This window comes from Oncorhynchus gorbuscha, unplaced genomic scaffold (assembly GCF_021184085.1).
Source record: "Oncorhynchus gorbuscha isolate QuinsamMale2020 ecotype Even-year unplaced genomic scaffold, OgorEven_v1.0 Un_scaffold_695, whole genome shotgun sequence".
Taxonomy (NCBI): domain Eukaryota; kingdom Metazoa; phylum Chordata; class Actinopteri; order Salmoniformes; family Salmonidae; genus Oncorhynchus; species Oncorhynchus gorbuscha.
Window position 1 is genome coordinate 270,446 of NW_025745769.1, and position 23,226 is coordinate 293,671.

Genomic DNA, 23,226 nt, shown 5'->3' on the forward strand with positions numbered 1-23,226 from the left:
TAAACTACTGAAAGAGCTGCTTCCTGTGCTTGGCCCTCCTATGTTGAACATAATAAACGGCTCTCTATCCACTGGATGTGTACCAAACTCACTAAAAGTGGCAGTAATAAAGCCTCTCTTGAAAAAGCCAAACCTTGACCCAGAAAATATAAAAAACTATCGGCCTATATCAAATCTTCCATTCCTCTCAAAGATTTTAGAGAAGGCTGTTGCGCAGCAACTCACTGCCTTCCTGAAGACAAACAATGTATACGAAATGCTTCAGTCTGGTTTTAGACCCCATCATAGCACTGAGACGGCACTTGTGAAGGTGGTAAATGACATTTTGATGGCATCGGACCGAGGCTCTGCATCTGTCCTCGTGCTCCTAGACCTTAGTGCTGCTTTTGATACCATCGATCACCACATTCTTTTGGAGAGATTGGAAACCCAAATTGGTCTACACGGACATGTTCTGGCCTGGTTTAGGTCTTATCTGTCGGAAAGATATCAGTTTGTCTCTGTGAATGGTTTGTCCTCTGACAAATCAACTGTACATTTCGGTGTTCCTCAAGGTTCTGTTTTAGGACCACTATTGTTTTCACTATATATTTTACCTCTTGGGGATGTTATTCGAAAACATAATGTAAACTTTCACTGCTATGCGGATGACACACAGCTGTACATTTCAATGAAACACGGTGAAGCACCAAAATTGCCCTCGCTAGAAGCATGTGTTTTCAGACATAAGGAAGTGGATGGCTGCAAACTTTCTACTATTAAACTCGGACAAAACAGAGATGCTTGTTCTAGGTCCCAAGAAACAAAGAGATCTTCTGTTGAATCTGACAATTAATCTTAATGGTTGTACAGTCGTCTCAAATAAAACTGTGAAGGACCTCGGCGTTACTCTGGACCCTGATCTCTCTTTTGAAGAACATATCAAGACCATTTCGAGGACAGCTTTTTTCCATCTACGTAACATTGCAAAAATCAGAAACTTTCTGTCCAAAAATGATGCAGAAAAATTAATCCATGCTTTTGTCACTTCTAGGTTAGACTACTGCAATGCTCTATTTTCCGGCTACCCGGATAAAGCACTAAATAAACTTCAATTAGTGCTAAATACGGCTGCTAGAATCCTGACTAGAACCAAAAAATTTGATCATATTACTCCAGTGCTAGCCTCTCTACACTGGCTTCCTGTCAAAGCAAGGGCTGATTTCAAGGTTTTACTGCTAACCTACAAAGCATTACATGGGCTTGCTCCTACCTACCTCTCTGATTTGGTCCTGCCGTACATACCTATACGTACGCTACGGTCACAAGACGCAGGCCTCCTAATTGTCCCTAGAATTTCTAAGCAAACAGCTGGAGGCAGGGCTTTCTCCTATAGAGCTCCATTTTTATGGAACGGTCTGCCTACCCATGTCAGAGACGCAAACTCGGTCTCAACCTTTAAGTCTTTACTGAAGACTCATCTCTTCAGTGGGTCATATGATTGAGTGTAGTCTGGCCCAGGAGTGGGAAGGTGAACGGAAAGGCTCTGGAGCAACGAACCGCCCTTGCTGTCTCTGCCTGGCCGGTTCCCCTTTTCCACTGGGATTCTCTGCCTCTAACCCTGTTACGGGGCTGAGTCACTGGCTTGCTGGGGCTCTCTCGTGCCGTCCCTGGGGGGGTGCGTCACCTGGGTGGGTTGATTCACTGTTGTGGTCGGCCTGTCTGGGTTTCCCCCCTTTGGGTTGTACCGTGTCGGAGATCTTTGTGGGCTATACTCGGCCTTGTCTCAGGATGGTAAGTTGGTGGTTGTAGATTTCCCTCTAGTGGTGTGGGGGCTGTGCTTTGGCAAAGTGGGTGGGGTTATATCCTTCCTGTTTGGCCCTGTCCGGGGTGTCCTCGGATGGGGCCACAGTGTCTCCTGACCCCTCCTGTCTCAGCCTCCAGTATTTATGCTGCAGTAGTTTATGTGTCGGGGGCTAGGGTCAGTTTGTTTATCTGGAGTACTTCTCCTGTCCTATTCGGTGTCCTGTGTAAATCTAAGTGTGCGTTCTCTAATTCTCTCCTTCTTTCTCTCTCTCGGAGGACCTGAGCCCTAGAACCATGCCCCAGGACTACCTGACATGATGACTCCTTGCTGTCCCCAGTCCACCTGGCCATGCTGCTGCTCCAGTTTCAACTGGCCTGGGCCCTAGGACCATGTCCCAGGACTACCTGACATGAGGACTCCTTGCTGTCCCCAGTCCACCTGGCCATGCTCCTGCTCCAGTTTCAACTGTTCTGCCTTACTATTATTCAACCATGCTGGTCATTTATGAACATTTGAACATCTTGGCCACGTTCTGTTATAATCTCCACCCGGCACAGCCAGAAGAGGACTGGCCACCCCACATATGCTCTCTCTAATTCTCTCTTTCTTTCTCTCTCTCGGAGGACCTGAGCCCTAGGACCGTGCCCCAGGACTACCTGACATGATGGCTCCTTGCTGTCCCCAGTCCACCTGACTGTGCTGCTGCTCCAGTTTCAACTGTTCTGCCTTATTATTATTTGACCATGCTGGTCATTTATGAACATTTGAACATCTTGGTCATTTTCTGTTATAATCTCTACCCGGCACAGCCAGAAGAGGACTGGCCACCCCACATAGCCCGGTTCCTCTCTAGGTTTCTTCCTAGGTTTTGGCCTTTCTAGGGAGTTTTTCCTAGCCACCGTGCTTTTACACCTGCATTGTTTGCTGTTTGGGGTTTTAGGCTGGGTTTCTGTACAGCACTTTGAGATATCAGCTGATGTACGAAGGGCTATATAAATAAATTTGATTTGATTTGATTTGATATGCAATTGTGTGTCGCTATTGGAAAGACCCTTGCCGTAAATACAGATTGTAGTTGTATATTCTGGTAGATCTGTAACATAGAGCTAGTTTGATTAGATTTCCCATGTTTGCAGATTGCTGTCCTGATCACAAACGGCCGTTCGGATGACCAGGTGGATGGGCCGGCCAAGGCTGTCACAGACAATGGAATCTCTATCTATGCAGTGGGTGAGTCTGGAACGCTGTGATTATATATTCAGACCACATCCCTGCAGCGTCCTGGAGATTCTATCCAGCTTACCTATCTGCTGTGCCTTAGGTGAAAAATGAATGTGGTATTCATGGTATATCATTGAAGTGTGTGTGCTTGTGCCTGCGTGCATTTGCAAGTGTGTGATTATGTGTGTGTTGAGCCTACGTGTGTGATTGTGTGTGTTGAGCCTACGTGTGTGATTGTGTGTGTTGAGCCTACGTGTGTGATTGTGTGTGTGTTGAGCCTACGTGTGTGATTATGTGTGTGTTGAGCCTACGTGTGTGATTGTGTGTGTGTTGAGCCTACGTGTGTGATTATGTGTGTGTTGAGCCTACGTGTGTGATTGTGTGTGTTGAGCCTACGTGTGTGATTGTGTGTGTGTTGAGCCTACTTGTGTACATCTGTGTATCAGTCACTGTGTGTTTTAAGTACTACATATTGCTTACACTTCATGCACTCCATGACCTATCTACCCATGTGTGACTGCATACAGTACATAGACATACAGTACATAGACATACAGTACATAGACATACAGTACATAGACATACAGTACATAGACATTTAGTACATAGACATTTAGTACATAGACATTTAGTATATAGACATTTAGTACATAGACATACAGTACATAGACATTTAGTACATAGACATTTAGTACATAGACATACAGTACATAGACATGCAGTACATAGACATTTAGTACATAGACATACAGTACATAGACATGCAGTACATAGACATACAGTACATAGACATACAGTACATAGACATTTAGTACATAGACATTTAGTATATAGACATTTAGTACATAGACATACAGTACATAGACATACAGTACATAGACATTTAGTACATAGACATTTAGTACATAGACATACAGTACATAGACATACAGTATATAGACATTTAGTACATAGACATTTAGTACATAGACATTTAGTACATAGACATACAGTACATAGACATTTAGTACATAGACATTTAGTACATAGACATACAGTACATAGATATACAGTACATAGACATACAGTACATAGATATACAGTACATAGACATACAGTACATAGCCATGCAGTACATAGACATACAGTACATAGCCATGCAGTACATAGACATACAGTACATAGCCATGCAGTACATAGACATACAGTACATAGACATGCAGTACATAGACATACAGTACATAGCCATGCAGTACATAGACATACAGTACATAGACATGCAGTACATAGACATACAGTACATAGACATACATTGACATGTGCAGTGAGAGTGTCTCTGCTCTCCTCCGCCCAGAGACAGGAAATAATTACAGCTCATTAGCCAGTGGTGAGCTAATTACAATGATTTTTCATCAGGCTTTTCTGTATCCCCCCCCCCCCTGACACGGAGGCCGGGTCCTGGCATTCATCATCCCCATAGAGGGAAGCATCAGTCTGATCAGCTAGCTCCTCTCTGTCTCTCACAGCTGGACAGAGCCAGCTAACACAGGCACTACACAGTTCACTACACAGTAGGGGGGGTGATCAGTCAGCGCCTTATGATGTGTCTGTCTGTGGCGGGGGAGAGGGGGGTTGATATCTGTGTGTGGGGATAGGGGGATTGTATGTGTGGTGTGTGTGTGTCTCAGGATATATCTCTCATCTCAACACATTGTGTGAGTTCCATCACTCTAAACTCCTTGACACTCTAATAGTATGAGCAGTTAACAGAACATTGTGTCTCTCTAATCGCATTTGGAATGGAACAAGATTCACTTAATGCCCTGTACAGTACCTTGTCATGACAAATGGACACTATGATAGATCAATGCTAACTAATGAACAAAATGAAAAGATAGATATACTAGATGGGAGCAACTAGGACAGAATGGATGAACTCTCTAGTAGTTCTGAAAACAGATTTCTTTGCATTGCTGAATGCTATTTTGGTGCCATATTGGGTGTACTGAAAAAAAACATTTTTTACAACTATGTCCATTCTAGCTTTTATAGGTAGGTAGCCTAGTGGTTAGAGCGTTGGACCAGTAACCGAAAGGTTGCTGGATTGAATCCCCGAGCTCACAAGGTAAAAAGATGTTGTTCTGCCCCTGAACAAGGCAGTCCATCCTTCTTTCTCTCTCCCTCCATCCTTCTCTCTCTGTCTTTCTCTCTCCCTCCATCCTTCTCTCTCTGTCTTTCTCTCTCCCTCCATCCTTCTTTTTCTGTCTTTCTCTCCCACTTTTCTCTCTTGTTCTTAACTTATTTGCCTAGTTAAATAAAGGTTAAATAAATAAAAAATGTAAATGCTTCTCCTAGGGGTGAGAGGAGCCGACGAATCAGAGCTGCGCAGGATTGTGACTGAGCCCCACGAGGAACACCTGTTGCTAGCCGCTGACTTCTCTCTCCTGGATGCTCTCCTGCCCAAACTGTCCCGAAGAATCTGTTTCACCGCCTCTGAAGCCCCACGGCCCGTCAAACACACCCCGGCCGGTGAGAATTAGTTCCAACCACTGATCCAGGATCAGATTGCTCACCTCCAATCGTAAACCCTAACCATTAGAGGGATAAAAATAATCTGATCATTTATCAGTGGTTGAGGGCAACTTCAAAAGTACCTACTCCTGAGAATGCCCAAAGATGTTCTGCTATGCAGGTATCTTTGTGTAGTGTGGCGAGATGTCAGCTGTACTGCCCATGGTTATTCTATATGTGTATATATTTAAACATGTTATTTTGTTTAGTGGTGTCTGGTACATACTTTGTATGTTCTTTATGTTTTAACCCCTTTATGTTTCAATCTCTGTTTCTCTCCCTCCATCCTTTTCTCCCTGTCTTTCCCTCTCCCTCCATCCTTCTCTCTCTGTCTTTCTATACCCCTCCATCCTTCTCTCTCTGTCTTTCTATACCCCTCCCCCTTCTCTCTGTCTTTCTATACCCCTCCCCTTTCTCTCTCTCTGTCTTTCTATACCCCTCCATCCTTCTCTCCCTGTCTTTCCCTCTCCCTCCATCCTTCTCTCCCTGTCTTTCCCTCTCCCTCCATCCTTCTCTCCCTGTCTTTCCCTCTCCCTCAATCCTTTACTCCCTGTCTTTCCCTCTCCCTCCATCCTTCTTCTCTGTCTTTCTTTCCCCTCTCCCTCCATCCTTCTCTCTCTGTCTTTCCCTCTCCCTCCATCCTTCTCTCTCCTCTTCTTTCCCTCTCCCTCCATCCTTTTCTCTCTGTCTTTCCCTCTCCCTCCAATCCTTTTCTCCCTGTCTTTCCCTCTCCCTCCATCCTTTTCTCCCTGTCTTTCCCTCTCCCTCCATCCTTTTCTCCCTGTCTTTCCTCTCCCTCCATCCTTTTCTCCCTGTCTTTCCCTCTCCTCCATCCTTTTCTCCCTGTCTTTCCCTCTCCCTCAATCCTTCTCTCCCTGTCTTTCCCTCTCCCTCCATCCTTCCATCTTTCTCTCCTGTCTTTCCCTCTCCCTCCATCCTTTACTCCCTGTCTTTCCCTCTCCCTCAATCCATCCTTCTCTCCTGTCTTTCCCTCTCCCTCCTCTCTGTCTTTCTATCCTTCTCTCTCTGTCTTTCTGTACCCTCCATCCTTCTCTCTCTGTCTTTCTATACCCCTCCATCCTTCTCTCTCTGTCTTTCCCTCTCCCTCCATCCTTCTCCTCTCTCCTGTCTTTCCCTCTCCCTCCATCCTTCTCTCTCTGTCTTTCCCTCCCTCCATCCTTCTCTCTCCCTGTCTTTCCTTTCTCCCCTCCATCCTTCTCTCTCTGTCTTTCCTCTGTCTTTCCCCCTCCATCCTTCTCTCTCTGTCTTTCCCTCTCCCTCCATCCTTCTCTCCCTGTCTTTCCCTCTCCCTCCATCCTTCTCTCTCTGTCTTTCTGTACCCCTCCATCCTTCTCTCTCTGTCTTTCTATACCCCTCCATCCTTCTCTCTCTGTCTTTCTATACCCCTCCATCCTTCTCTCTCTGTCTTTCTATACCCCTCCCCCTTCTCTCTCTGTCTTTCTCTCCTACCCTCCCCCTTCTCTCTCTGTCTTTCTATACCCCTCCCCTTCTCTCTCTGTCTTTCTATACCCCTCCCCTTCTCTCTCTGTCTTTCTATACCCCCCTCCCCTGTCTTTCTCTCTCTGTCTTTCTATACCCCTCCCCTTCTCTCTCTGTCTTTCTATACCCCCCTTCTCTCTCTGTCTTTCTATACCCCCTCCATCCATCCCCTTCTCTGTCTTTCTATACCCCTCCATCCTTCTCTCTCTGTCTTTCTATACTCCACCTCCATCCTTCTCTCTCTGTCTTTCTATACCCCTCCATCCTTCTCTCTCTGTCTTTCTCCCCATCTTTCTCTCTGTCTTTCTATCTCCCCCCCTCTCTCTCTGTCTTTCACCCCATCCTTCTCTCTCTGTCTTTTTTTTTTTTTTTTTTCTATACTTCTCCCCATCTTTCTATCTCCCCTCTCTCTCTGTCTTTCTACCCCATCCTTCTCTCTCTGTCTTTCTATACCCCTCCATCTTTCTATCCATCCTTCTCTCTCTGTCTTTCTATACCCCTCCATCCTTCTCCTCCCTCCCCCATCTTTCTATCTCCCCTCGCTCACCCCATCCTTCTCTCTACTCTCCCCATCTTTCTATCTCCCTCGCTCACCTTCCCATCCTTCTCCCCTCGCTCACCCCATCTTCTCCCCTCTTCTTTCTATCTCCCCTCGCTCACCCCATCCTTCTCTCTCCTCTCCCCATCTTTCTATCTCCCCTCGCTCACCCCATCCTTCTCTCTCTCTCTCCCCATCTTTCTATCTCCCCTCGCTCACCCCATCCTTCTCTCTCTCCTCTCCCCATCTTTCTATCTCCCCTCGCTCACCCCATCCTTCTCTCTCTCTCTCCCCATCTTTCTATCTCCCCTCCCTCATCCCATCCTTCTCTCTCTCCCTCCCCATCTTTCCCCCCACCGTCCTTCTACCTCCCCTCCCTCACCCTCATCCTTCTCTCTCTCCTCTCCCCCATCTTTCCCCCACCCGTCCTTCTACCTCCCTCCCTCACCCCATCCTTCTCTCTCTCCTCTCCCCCATCTTTCCCCCACCTGTCCTTCTACCTCCCCTCCCTCACCCCCATCCTTCTCTCTCTCCTCTCCCCCATCTTTCCCCCACCCGTCCTTCTACCTCCCCTCCCTCACCCTCATCCTTCTCTCTCTCCTCTCCCCCATCTTTCCCCCACCCGTCCTTCTACCTCCCTCCCTCACCCTCATCCTTCTCTCTCTCCTCTCCCCATCTTTCCCCCACCCATCCTTCTACCTCCCCTCCCTCACCATCATCCTTCTCTCTCTCCTCTCCCCCATCTTTTCCCCCACCCATCCTTGTATCTCCCTCCTCCATCCTTCCCTCCATCTCCCTCCCCAGTGGAGGAGCGTGTGGTGGGTCCCGGGACCTCCAGGTGAGTGAGCTAGCCTACAGTAGTCTGAGGCTGACCTGGAGCCAGGCCACGGGGGACGTCACCGGCTACCGCCTCCTGGTCACCCCCCTCAGTCCCAAGGGACAGCTGCTGCCCAGCCTGCAGACACAGGTGAAGGGGAGGGGGGGGGGGTGTTTAGAGGTTGAGATGTTGTGGTAATAATGGTGGCTAAATGCTGAATGCCATCTCAGACGATGGGCTAAAATAGGATATTAAGGGGTCAAACCACCTGGGTAAAGTGCCTGGAATTGAATTGAATCAGGAATTGAATTGAAAACACTTTCTGAATTGGAAACTGAATTTACTCAAAATCTTGTTGGGAGGGTAAGGAGGGAGCTGAGATAGGTGAACCTGATAGGGAGGTGGAAGGTGGGTAAGGTGGCATGGGGATGGGATGTGAGAGGTGACAGGATATTGGGCCCAGGACCAGATGGTGCAGAGACTGACCAGAGACTGACCACAGCAGGATACTGATAGATAGAGGTGTGTGTGTGTGTGTGTGTGTGTGTGTGTGTGTGTGTGTGTGTGTGTGTGCGTGCGTGCGTGCGTGCGTGCGTGCGTGCGTGCGTGCGTGCGTGCGTGCGTGCGTGCGTGCGTGTGCGTGCGTGCGTGTGTGTGTTTAGTCTTTGTCTCGCAGGCATGGAATCTTTCCCCATTGTGTTTATTCTCTCAGTGATTTTCTACAGCCTTGCCAGAGCCACAGGACTGGATTCTCAGAGTGGGTTGTTTGCGTGTCCTTGCTATGACACTGGTGTAGAACTCTGGAGAAAGATATTTTAGCATTCTCTAACAGAACCATTCCTGCAGGGACAATCAAGCTATGCGGCATTACATAACTTGTGTATTGGGTGGTGAAGTCACAGAGGAGAGGATGGATGCAATGGGTTTGAGATGTACTTGAAAGAGTACTGTGGAATAGAAAAGTGTTTTCTAACCCTAACATTACAAAAAATTTGTTTTATTGTCACATACACTGGATAGAGGCAGTGAAATGTGTTGTTTTACAGGGTCAGTCATAGTTGTATGTGCCCCTGGAGAAAATTAGGGATAAGTGCCTTGCTCAAGGGAACATTGAACAGGTTTTTCAACTTGACTGCTACGGTATTCAAAATAACAACCTTTTGGTTACTGGCCCAACGCTCTAAACGCTAGGCTACCTACCACCCTACAACTGTTGCACATATCAGATCTATTTCACCTGATTCCACGAGTCCTTTAATTATCAAGCCCTTGTATAGTTGAATCAGGTGTGCTGGTGCTGGGAAAGAACAAATATGTGTCACGGCTGACTGAGTGAGGAAAGACTGGTGTAGAATGATTACAGAGTAGAGTGATTCTAGTGATGATACACTGAGTGATGAAAGACTGGTGTAGAATGATTACAGAGTAGAGTGATTCTAGTGATGGTACACTGAGTGATGAAAGACTGGTGCAGAATGATTACAGAGTAGAGTGATTCTAGTGATGATACACTGAGTGAGGAAAGACTGGTGTAGAATGATTACAGAGTAGAGTGATTCTAGTGATGATACACTGAGTGAGGAAAGACTGGTGTAGAATGATTACAGAGTAGAGTGATTCTAGTGATGAGACACTGAGTGATGAAAGACTGGTGTAGAATGATTACAGAGTAGAGTGATTCTAGTGATGATACACTGAGTGAGGAAAGACTGGTGTAGAATGATTACAGAGTAGAGTGATTCTAGTGATGATACACTGAGTGAGGAAAGACTGGTGTAGAATGATTACAGAGTAGAGTGATTCTAGTGATGATACACTGAGTGATGAACGACTGGTGATTCTAGAATGATTAAACAGAGAATGATTACAGAGTAGTGATTCTAGTTATGATACACTGAGTGAGGAAACACTGGTGCAGAATGATTACAGAGTAGAGTGATTCTAGTTATGGTACAATTTCTGAATACACACATGTGCGAGCACACATCCCCACAAACACCCTTACCAATTTCACTGAAACCTCTCCCTCTCTCCCTGTCCCTGTCCCTGTTCCTGACCCATTCCCTCTCCCTGTCCCTGTTCCTGACCCATTCCTCTCTCTCTCTCCCTGTCCCTCTCCCTGTCCCTGTCCCTGTCTCTCTCCCTCCCTCTCCCTCTCCTTTGTCCTACTCCCTGTCAATGTCCTTCTCTCTGTTCCTTTCCCTGTCCCTCTCTCTCTCCCTGTCCCTCTCTCTCTCCCGCTCCCTCTCCTTGTCCTACTCCCTGTCAATGTCCTTCTCTCTGTTCCTTTCCCTGTCTCTCTCTCTCCCTCTCTCTATGCTTCTCCCTATTTCTGTCCCTCTACTTGTCCCGCTCCCTCTCCCTCTTTCTCTCCCTGTCCCTCTCTCTCTCCCCTATCCCCTCCCTACCCTTCTCCCTGTCTCTGTCCCTCTCCTTATCCTGCTCCCTGTCCCTCTCTCTCTCCTGTCCCTCTCTCTCTCTCCTATCCCTATCCCTCTCCCTATCCCTCTCCTTCTCCCTGTGCCTCTCCCTGGCCCTGTCCTTCTCCCTGTCCTTCTCCCTGTCCCTCTCCCCATCCCCTCCTATCCTTCTCCCTGTCTCTGTCCCTCTCCTTATCCTGCTCCCTGTCCCTCTCTCTCTCCCTGTCCCTCTCTCTCTCCCTATCCCTCTCCCTATCCCTCTCCTTCTCCCTGTGCCTCTCCCTGGCCCTGTCCTTCTCCCTGTCCTTCTCCCTGTCCCTCTCCCCATCCCCTCCCTATCCTTCTCCCTGTCTCTGTCCCTCTCCTTATCCTGCTCCCTGTCCCTCTCTCTCTCCCTCTCCCTCTCTCTCTCTCCCTATCCCTCTCCCTATCCCTCTCCTTCTCCCTGTGCCTCTCCTGGCCCTGTCCTTCTCCCTGTCCTTCTCCCTGTCCCTCTCCCCATCCCATCCCTATCCTTCTCCCTGTCTCTGTCCCTCTCCTTATCCTGCTCCCTGTCCCTCTCTCTCTCCCTGTCCCTCTCTCTCTCCATATCCCTCTCCCTATCCCTCTCCTTCTCCCTGTGCCTCTCCCTGGCCCTGTCCTTCTCCCTGTCCTTCTCCCTGTCCTTCTCCCTGTCCCTCTCCTTGTCCTTCTCCCTGTCCCTCTCTCTCTCCTACTCCCTGTCCCTCTCTCTCTCCTACTCCCTGTCCCTGTCCCTCTCCTTGTCCTGCTCCCTGTCCCTCTCTCTCTCCTATTCCCTCTCCTTATCCCTCTCCCTATCCTTCTCCCTGTCCCTGTCCCTCTCTCTCTCCTACTCCCTGTCCCTGTCCCTCTCCTTGTCCCGCTCCCTGTTCCTCTCTCTCTCCCTGTCCTGTGTGTGTCGTATCAGATTGATCTGAAAGGTGATGAGAGGACATCTCTAGTGACAGAGCTGACTCCTAAGACAGAGTACTCTCTGACTGTCTACGCCATCTACCCTGGCCTCATTGGAGACTCTGCCACCATCATTACACAGACACGTGGGTTACAGAGGCACTAACATCAACAATCCCACACACAGACATGCACCCACGCTAACACACGAGCGTGTTCATACATAGTAGCGCACACAGGTAAATATTGATAAGCATGTACTCAAACAAACACCAGCTGAACACACTCACACATACACAGGTTTTGTAAATATAGATCCACATGTATATTTAATCTGCATGCAGACATTCACCCACACTCAAACGTACACATCACTTACCTGTGCTCATTTACAACCAGGCATTTTGCATACACACATGCCATTTCAAATGTACTCAACGTTCCAACATATTTTCCTTCCTCTGCCTTAGCCCCTGTGCCTCCTGTCTCAAACTTCCGTGTGCTGGAGGAGGGCCTCTTCTCTCTGAGGTTGGCATGGACACCACCTCTAGGGAAGCTGGAGGGATACAAGATATTCATCCCCAGATGTGAGTTGACTCCTGTATACACCACATCATTGGTCTGATCCAGACTTGGGTTCAAGTAATATATCTTTCAAGTACTTGTAGTGTTTGTTTTAGCCCGTCAAGAGTGCCAGGTGGCAGACGTTTGTACTTTTGGGATGGTTCTATTGGTCCATTGCAGTAGACAAACTTAATCAAGCACAGCTAAGGTATTTTAAATTATTTGAGTATTTAAACCCAGGTCTGGTCCCACTATAGTTCTTTCAGTTTAATTGAGGCTTCATGTCATACAGGACTCTTGAGGTTTTACAACAACTTTGACAGCAGGTACAGAAGTTGAAAAGGGTATACAGACTATGCCTTTGGAAAGCACTCAGACCACTTGACTTTTTCCACATTTTCATACGTTACAGCCTTGTTATAAAATACGTACATTAAATGTTTAAAAAAATCCTCAACAATATACAATATACAATACCCCATAATGACAAAGCGAAAACAGGTTTTTAGACATTTTTGAAAATGTATTTAAAAAAAAACAGAAATACCTTATCTACATAATTTTTCAGACCCTTTTCTATGAGACTCGAAATTGAGCTCAGGTGCATCCTGTTTCCATTGATCGTCCTTGAGATGTTTCCACAACATGATTGGAGTCTACCTTTGGTAAATTCAATTGATTGGACATGCTTTGGAAAGGCACACACACCTGTCTAAATACGGTCCCACAGTCAACAGTGCATGTCAGAGCAAAAACTAAGCCATGAGGTCCATAGAGCTTCGAGACATGATTGTGTTGAGGCACAGATCTGGGGAAGGGTACCAAAAATTGTCTGCAGCATTGAAGGTCCCCAAGAACACAGTGGCCTCCATCATTCTTAAATGGAAGACGTTTGGAACCACCAAGACTATTCTTAGAGCAGGCTGCCCTGCCAAACTGAGCAATTGGGGGAGAAGGGCCTGGTCAGGGAGGTGACCAACAAAATCAAATCAAATCAAATTTATTTATATAGCCCTTCGTACATCAGCTGATATCTCAAAGTGCTGTACAGAAACCCAGCCTAAAACCCCAAACAGCAAACAATGTGGTGTAAAAGCACAGTGGCTAGGAAAAACTCCCTAGAAAGGCCAAAACCTAGGAAGAAACCTAGAGAGGAACCGGGCTATGTGGGGTGGCCAGTCCTCTTCTGGCTGTGCCGGGTAGAGATTATAACAGAACATGGCCAAGATGTTCAAATGTTCATAAATGACCAGCATGGTCGAATAATAATAAGGCAGAACAGTTGAAACTGGAGCAGCAGCACAGTCAGGTGGACTGGGGACAGCAAGGAGCCATCATGTCAGGTAGTCCTGGGGCACGGTCCTAGGGCTCAGGTCCTCCGAGAGAAGAAAGAAATAGAGAATTAGAGAGAGCATATGTGGGGTGGCCAGTCCTCTTCTGGCTGTGCCGGGTGGAGATTATAACAGAACGTGGCCAAGATGTTCAAATGTTCATAAATGACCAGCATGGTTGAATAATAGCCCAGGGTCAACTCTGACAGAGCTCCAGAGTTCCTCTGTGGAGATGGGAGAACCTTACAGAAGGACAACCATCTCTGCAACACTCCACCAATCAGGCCTTTATGGCGGAGTGGCCAGAAGTAAGCCACTCCTCAGTTAAAGGCACATGACAGCCCGCAAGGAGTTTTTCCAAAAGGCACTTAAAGACTCTCAGACCATGAGAAACAAGATTCTTTGTTCTGATGAAACCAATATTGAACTCTTTGGCCTGAATGCAAAGCGTCACGTCTGGTGGAAACATGGCACCATCACTACGGTGAAGCATGGTGGTGGCAGCATCATGCTGTGGGGGTATTTTTCAGAGGCGGGACTGGGAGACTAGTCAGGTATCAGGAAAAGATGAACAGAGCAAAGTACCGAGAGATCTTTGATGAAAACCTGCTCCAGAGCACTCAGGACCTCAGACTGGGGCGAACGTTCACCTTCCAACAGGACAACGACCATAAGCACACAGCCAAGACAACGCAGGAGCGGCCGGGACAAGTCTCAATGTCCAGAGCATGGACTTGAACCCAATTGAACATCTCTGGAGAGTCCTGAAAATAGCTGTGCAGCAACGCTCCTCATCCAACCTGACTGAGCTTGAGAGGATCTGCAGAGAAGAATGGGAGAAACTCCCCAAATACAGGTGTGCCAAGCTTGTCCTGTCATATCCAAGAAGACACAATGCTGTAATCGCTGCCAAAGGTGCTTCAACAAAGTACTGAGTCAAGGGTCTCAATACTTATGTAAATGTGATATTTTGTATTTTTAATAAATTAGCAAACATTGTGTGTAGAATGATGAGGGAAAAAAACAATTGAATACATTTTCTCATTGTGACCCCTTCACTTTTCCTCTACTAGATATCATGTCTGATGACCCCTTCACTTTTCCTCTACTAGATATCATGTCTGATGACCCCTTCACTTTTCCTCTACTAGATATCATGTCTCTGATGACCCCTTCACTTTTCCTCTACTAGATATCATGTCTCTGATGACCCTTCACTTTTCCTCTACTAGATATCATGTCTCTGATGACCCCTTCACTTTTCCTCTACTAGATATCATGTCTGATGACCCCTTCACTTTTCCTCTACTAGATATCATGTCTCTGATGACCCCTTCACTTTTCCTCTACTAGATATCATGTCTCTGATGACCCCTTCACTTTTCCTCTACTAGATATCATGTCTGATGACCCCTTCACTTTTCCTCTACTAGATATCATGTCTGATGACCCCTTCACTTTTCCTCTACTAGATATCATGTCTCTGATGACCCCTTCACTTTTCCTCTACTAGATATCATGTCTCTGATGACCCCTTCACTTTTCCTCTACTAGATATCATGTCTCTGATGACCCCTTCACTTTTCCTCTACTAGATATCATGTCTCTGATGACCCCTTCACTTTTCCTCTACTAGATATCATGTCTGATGACCCCTTCACTTTTCCTCTACTAGATATCATGTCTCTGATGACCCCTTCACTTTTCCTCTACTAGATATCATGTCTCTGATGACCCCTTCACTTTTCCTCTACTAGATATCATGTCTGATGACCCCTTCACTTTTCCTCTACTAGATATCATGTCTCTGATGACCCCTTCACTTTTCCTCTACTAGATATCATGTCTCTGATGACCCCTTCACTTTTCCTCTACTAGATATCATGTCTCTGATGACCCCTTCACTTTTCCTCTACTAGATATCATGTCTGATGACCCCTTCACTTTTCCTCTACTAGATATCATGTCTCTGATGACCCCTTCACTTTTCCTCTACTAGATATCATGTCTGATGACCCCTTCACTTTTCCTCTACTAGATATCATGTCTGATGACCCCTTCACTTTTCCTCTACTAGATATCATGTCTCTGATGACCCCTTCACTTTTCCTCTACTAGATATCATGTCTCTGATGACCCCTTCACTTTTCCTCTACTAGATATCATGTCTGATTTCCTCCTACTAGATATCATGTCTCTGATGACCCCTTCACTTTTCCTCTACTAGATATCATGTCTCTGATGACCCTTCACTTTTCCTCTACTAGATATCATGTCTCTGATGACCCTTCACTTTTCCTCTACTAGATATCATGTCTGATGACCCCTTCACTTTTCCTCTACTAGATATCATGTCTGATGACCCCTTCACTTTTCCTCTACTAGATATCATGTCTCTGATGACCCCTTCACTTTTCCTCTACTAGATATCATGTCTCTGATGACCCCTTCACTTTTCCTCTACTAGATATCATGTCTCTGATGACCCCTTCACTTTTCCTCTACTAGATATCATGTCTGATGACCCCTTCACTTTTCCTCTACTAGATATCATGTCTGATGACCCCTTCACTTTTCCTCTACTAGATATCATGTCTGATGACCCCTTCACTTTTCCTCTACTAGATATCATGTCTCTGATGACCCCTTCACTTTTCCTCTACTAGATATCATGTCCTCTGATGACCCCTTCACTTTTCCTCTACTAGATATCATGTCTGATGACCCCTTCACTTTTCCTCTACTAGATATCATGTCTGATGACCCCTTCACTTTTCCTCTACTAGATATCATGTCTGATGACCCCTTCACTTTTCCTCTACTAGATATCATGTCTGACCTTCATGATATCATGTCTCCCCCTTCACTTTTCCTCTACTAGATATCATGTCTCTGATGACCCCTTCACTTTTCCTCTACTAGATATCATGTCTGATGACCCTTCACTTTTCCTCTACTAGATATCATGTCTGATGACCCCTTCACTTTTCCTCTACTAGATATCATGTCTGATGACCCCTTCACTTTTCCTCTACTAGATATCATGTCTCTGATGACCCCTTCACTTTTCCTCTACTAGATATCATGTCTCTGATGACCCTTCACTTTTCCTCTACTAGATATCATGTCTGATGACCCCTTCACTTTTCCTCTACTAGATATCATGTCTCTGATGACCCCTTCACTTTTCCTCTACTAGATATCATGTCTGATGACCCCTTCACTTTTCCTCTACTAGATATCATGTCTCTGATGACCCTTCACTTTTCCTCTACTAGATATCATGTCTCTGATGACCCCTTCACTTTTCCTCTACTAGATATCATGTCTGATGACCCCTTCACTTTTCCTCTACTAGATATCATGTCTGATGACCCCTTCACTTTTCCTCTACTAGATATCATGTCTCTGATGACCCCTTCACTTTTCCTCTACTAGATATCATGTCTGATGACCCCTTCACTTTTCCTCTACTAGATATCATGTCTCTGATGACCCCTTCACTTTTCCTCTACTAGATATCATGTCTGATGACCCCTTCACTTTTCCTCTACTAGATATCATGTCTCTGATGACCCCTTCACTTTTCCTCTACTAGATATCATGTCTGATGACCCCTTCACTTTTCCTCTACTAGATATCATGTCTCTGATGACCCCTTCACTTTTCCTCTACTAGATATCATGTCTCTGATGACCCCTTCACTTTTCCTCTACTAGATATCATGTCTCTGATGACCCCTTCACTTTTCCTCTACTAGATATCATGTCTGATGACCCCTTCACTTTTCCTCTACTAGATATCATGTCTCTGATGACCCCTTCACTTTTCCTCTACTAGATATCATGTCTGATGACCCCTTCACTTTTCCTCTACTAGATATCATGTCTCTGATGACCCCTTCACTTTTCCTCTACTAGATATCATGTCTCTGATGACCCCTTCACTTTTCCTCTACTAGATATCATGTCTGATGACCCCTTCACTTTTCCTCTACTAGATATCATGTCTCTGATGACCCCTTCACTTTTCCTCTACTAGATATCATGTCTCTGATGACCCCTTCACTTTTCCTCTACTAGATATCATGTCTCTGATGACCCCTTCACTTTTCCTCTACTAGATATCATGTCTCTGATGACCCCTTCACTTTTCCTCTACTAGATATCATGTCTCTGATGACCCCTTCACTTTTCCTCTACTAGATATCATGTCTCTGATGACCCCTTCACTTTTCCTCTACTAGATATCATGTCTGATGACCCCTTCACTTTTCCTCTACTAGATATCATGTCTCTGATGACCCCTTCACTTTTCCTCTACTAGATATCATGTCTCTGATGACCCCTTCACTTTTCCTCTACTAGATATCATGTCTGATGACCCCTTCACTTTTCCTCTACTAGATATCATGTCTCTGATGACCCCTTCACTTTTCCTCTACTAGATATCATGTCTCTGATGACCCCTTCACTTTTCCTCTACTAGATATCATGTCTGATGACCCCTTCACTTTTCCTCTACTAGATATCATGTCTCTGATGACCCCTTCCTTTTCTTCTAGATATCATTTCTGATGACCTCTACTAGATATCATGTCTCTGATGACCCCTTCACTTTTCCTCTACTAGATATCATGTCTCTGATGACCCCTTCACTTTTCCTCTACTAGATATCATGTCTCTGATGACCCCTTCACTTTTCCTCTACTAGATATCATGTCTCTGATGACCCCTTCACTTTTCCTCTACTAGATATCATGTCTGATGACCCCTTCACTTTTCCTCTACTAGATATCATGTCTGATGACCCCTTCACTTTTCCTCTACTAGATATCATGTCTCTGATGACCCCTTCACTTTTCCTCTACTAGATATCATGTCTCTGATGACCCCTTCACTTTTCCTCTACTAGATATCATGTCTCTGATGACCCCTTCACTTTTCCTCTACTAGATATCATGTCTGATGACCCCTTCACTTTTCCTCTACTAGATATCATGTCTGATGACCCCTTCACTTTTCCTCTACTAGATATCATGTCTCTGATGACCCCTTCACTTTTCCTCTACTAGATATCATGTCTCTGATGACCCCTTCACTTTTCCTCTACTAGATATCATGTCTGATGACCCTTCACTTTTCCTCTTCTAGATATCATTTTCTGATGACTCTTTTCCTCTACTAGATATCATGTCTCTGATGACCCCTTCACTTTTCCTCTACTAGATATCATGTCTCTGATGACCCCTTCACTTTTCCTCTACTAGATATCATGTCTCTGATGACCCCTTCACTTTTCCTCTACTAGATATCATGTCTGATGACCCCTTCACTTTTCCTCTACTAGATATCATGTCTCTGATGACCCCTTCACTTTTCCTCTACTAGATATCATGTCTCTGATGACCCCTTCACTTTTCCTCTACTAGATATCATGTCTCTGATGACCCCTTCACTTTTCCTCTACTAGATATCATGTCTGATGACCCCTTCACTTTTCCTCTACTAGATATCATGTCTGATGACCCCTTCACTTTTCCTCTACTAGATATCATGTCTGATGACCCCTTCACTTTTCCTCTACTAGATATCATGTCTCTGATGACCCCTTCACTTTTCCTCTACTAGATATCATGTCTCTGATGACCCCTTCACTTTTCCTCTACTAGATATCATGTCTGATGACCCTTCACTTTTCCTCTACTAGATATCATGTCTGATGACCCCTTCACTTTTCCTCTACTAGATATCATGTCTCTGATGACCCCTTCACTTTTCCTCTACTAGATATCATGTCTGATGACCCCTTCACTTTTCCTCTACTAGATATCATGTCTCTGATGACCCCTTCACTTTTCCTCTACTAGATATCATGTCTCTGATGACCCCTTCACTTTTCCTCTACTAGATATCATGTCTGATGACCCCTTCACTTTTCCTCTACTAGATATCATGTCTCTGATGACCCCTTCACTTTTCCTCTACTAGATATCATGTCTCTGATGACCCCTTCACTTTTCCTCTACTAGATATCATGTCTGATGACCCCTTCACTTTTCCTCTACTAGATATCATGTCTCTGATGACCCCTTCACTTTTCCTCTACTAGATATCATGTCTCTGATGACCCCTTCACTTTTCCTCTACTAGATATCATGTCTGATGACCCCTTCACTTTTCCTCTACTAGATATCATGTCTCTGATGACCCCTTCACTTTTCCTCTACTAGATATCATGTCTCTGATGACCCCTTCACTTTTCCTCTACTAGATATCATGTCTGATGACCCCTTCACTTTTCCTCTACTAGATATCATGTCTGATGACCCCTTCACTTTTCCTCTACTAGATATCATGTCTCTGATGACCCTTCACTTTTCCTCTACTAGATATCATGTCTGATGACCCCTTCACTTTTCCTCTACTAGATATCATGTCTCTGATGACCCCTTCACTTTTCCTCTACTAGATATCATGTCTCTGATGACCCCTTCACTTTTCCTCTACTAGATATCATGTCTGATGACCCCTTCACTTTTCCTCTACTAGATATCATGTCTCTGATGACCCCTTCACTTTTCCTCTACTAGATATCATGTCTCTGATGACCCCTTCACTTTTCCTCTACTAGATATCATGTCTCTGATGACCCCTTCACTTTTCCTCTACTAGATATCATGTCTCTGATGACCCCTTCACTTTTCCTCTACTAGATATCATGTCTCTGATGACCCCTTCACTTTTCCTCTACTAGATATCATGTCTCTGATGACCCCTTCACTTTTCCTCTACTAGATATCATGTCTGATGACCCCTTCACTTTTCCTCTACTAGATATCATGTCTCTGATGACCCCTTCACTTTTCCTCTACTAGATATCATGTCTGATGACCCCTTCACTTTTCCTCTACTAGATATCATGTCTCTGATGACCCCTTCACTTTTCCTCTACTAGATATCATGTCTCTGATGACCCCTTCACTTTTCCTCTACTAGATATCATGTCTCTGATGACCCCTTCACTTTTCCTCTACTAGATATCATGTCTGATGACCCCTTCACTTTTCCTCTACTAGATATCATGTCTCTGATGACCCCTTCACTTTTCCTCTACTAGATATCATGTCTCTGATGACCCCTTCACTTTTCCTCTACTAGATATCATGTCTCTGATGACCCTTCACTTTTCCTCTACTAGATATCATGTCTCTGATGACCCCTTCACTTTTCCTCTACTAGATATCATGTCTGATGACCCCTTCACTTTTCCTCTACTAGATATCATGTCTCTGATGACCCCTTCACTTTTCCTCTACTAGATATCATGTCTCTGATGACCCCTTCACTTTTCCTCTACTAGATATCATGTCTCTGATGACCCCTTCACTTTTCCTCTACTAGATATCATGTCTCTGATGACCCCTTCACTTTTCCTCTACTAGATATCATGTCTCTGATGACCCCTTCACTTTTCCTCTACTAGATATCATGTCTCTGATGACCCCTTCACTTTTCCTCTACTAGATATCATGTCTCTGATGACCCCTTCACTTTTCCTCTACTAGATATCATGTCTGATGACCCCTTCACTTTTCCTCTACTAGATATCATGTGTCTGATGACCCCTTCACTTTTCCTCTACTAGATATCATGTCTCTGATGACCCCTTCACTTTTCCTCTACTAGATATCATGTCTCTGATGACCCCTTCACTTTTCCTCTACTAGATATCATGTCTCTGATGACCCCTTCACTTTTCCTCTACTAGATATCATGTCTGATGACCCCTTCACTTTTCCTCTACTAGATATCATGTCTGATGACCCCTTCACTTTTCCTCTACTAGATATCATGTCTCTGATGACCCCTTCACTTTTCCTCTACTAGATATCATGTCTCTGATGACCCCTTCACTTTTCCTCTACTAGATATCATGTCTCTGATGACCCCTTCACTTTTCCTCTACTAGATATCATGTCTGATGACCCCTTCACTTTTCCTCTACTAGATATCATGTCTCTGATGACCCCTTCACTTTTCCTCTACTAGATATCATGTCTCTGATGACCCCTTCACTTTTCCTCTACTAGATATCATGTCTCTGATGACCCCTTCACTTTTCCTCTACTAGATATCATGTCTCTGATGACCCCTTCACTTTTCCTCTACTAGATATCATGTCTCTGATGACCCCTTCACTTTTCCTCTACTAGATATCATGTCTCTGATGACCCCTTCACTTTTCCTCTACTAGATATCATGTCTGATGACCCCTTCACTTTTCCTCTACTAGATATCATGTCTCTGATGACCCCTTCACTTTTCCTCTACTAGATATCATGTCTGATGACCCCTTCACTTTTCCTCTACTAGATATCATGTCTCTGATGACCCCTTCACTTTTCCTCTACTAGATATCATGTCTCTGATGACCCCTTCACTTTTCCTCTACTAGATATCATGTCTCTGATGACCCCTTCACTTTTCCTCTACTAGATATCATGTCTCTGATGACCCCTTCACTTTTCCTCTACTAGATATCATGTCTCTGATGACCCCTTCACTTTTCCTCTACTAGATATCATGTCTCTGATGACCCCTTCACTTTTCCTCTACTAGATATCATGTCTGATGACCCCTTCACTTTTCCTCTACTAGATATCATGTCTCTGATGACCCTTCACTTTTCCTCTACTAGATATCATGTCTCTGATGACCCCTTCACTTTTCCTCTACTAGATATCATGTCTCTGATGACCCCTTCACTTTTCCTCTACTAGATATCATGTCTGATGACCCCTTCACTTTTCCTCTACTAGATATCATGTCTCTGATGACCCCTTCACTTTTCCTCTACTAGATATCATGTCTCTGATGACCCCTTCACTTTTCCTCTACTAGATATCATGTCTGATGACCCCTTCACTTTTCCTCTACTAGATATCATGTCTCTGATGACCCCTTCACTTTTCCTCTACTAGATATCATGTCTCTGATGACCCCTTCACTTTTCCTCTACTAGATATCATGTCTGATGACCCCTTCACTTTTCCTCTACTAGATATCATGTCTCTGATGACCCCTTCACTTTTCCTCTACTAGATATCATGTCTGATGACCCCTTCACTTTTCCTCTACTAGATATCATGTCTGATGACCCCTTCACTTTTCCTCTACTAGATATCATGTCTCTGATGACCCCTTCACTTTTCCTCTACTAGATATCATGTCTGATGACCCCTTCACTTTTCCTCTACTAGATATCATGTCTCTGATGACCCCTTCACTTTTCCTCTACTAGATATCATGTCTCTGATGACCCCTTCACTTTTCCTCTACTAGATATCATGTCTGATGACCCCTTCACTTTTCCTCTACTAGATATCATGTCTCTGATGACCCCTTCACTTTTCCTCTACTAGATATCATGTCTCTGATGACCCCTTCACTTTTCCTCTACTAGATATCATGTCTGATGACCCCTTCACTTTTCCTCTACTAGATATCATGTCTCTGATGACCCCTTCACTTTTCCTCTACTAGATATCATGTCTCTGATGACCCCTTCACTTTTCCTCTACTAGA

The 23,226-nt window shown here is 45.0% G+C and overlaps 1 protein-coding gene and 1 long non-coding RNA gene across 2 annotated transcripts in view; both read left to right on the plus strand.

The window, feature by feature from the left end:
• The window catches only part of LOC124019842 (collagen alpha-1(XII) chain-like), a 20,978-nt gene extending 15,452 nt beyond the window's left edge, over positions 1 to 5,526 (plus strand). The window contains exons 4-5 of the mRNA XM_046335276.1: positions 2,923 to 3,016; positions 5,342 to 5,526. Of these exons, the coding sequence (XP_046191232.1) occupies positions 2,923 to 3,016; positions 5,342 to 5,526 (279 nt within the window). The remainder of the gene's footprint in view (positions 1 to 2,922; positions 3,017 to 5,341) is intronic.
• A 2,901-nt stretch (positions 5,527 to 8,427) lies between these two features.
• Positions 8,428 to 12,335, plus strand: LOC124019847. The gene is made up of 3 exons (XR_006835855.1): positions 8,428 to 8,562; positions 11,761 to 11,890; positions 12,215 to 12,335. It is a non-coding gene; the product is annotated as an uncharacterized LOC124019847 (long non-coding RNA).
• The last annotated feature ends 10,891 nt before the right edge of the window (positions 12,336 to 23,226 follow it).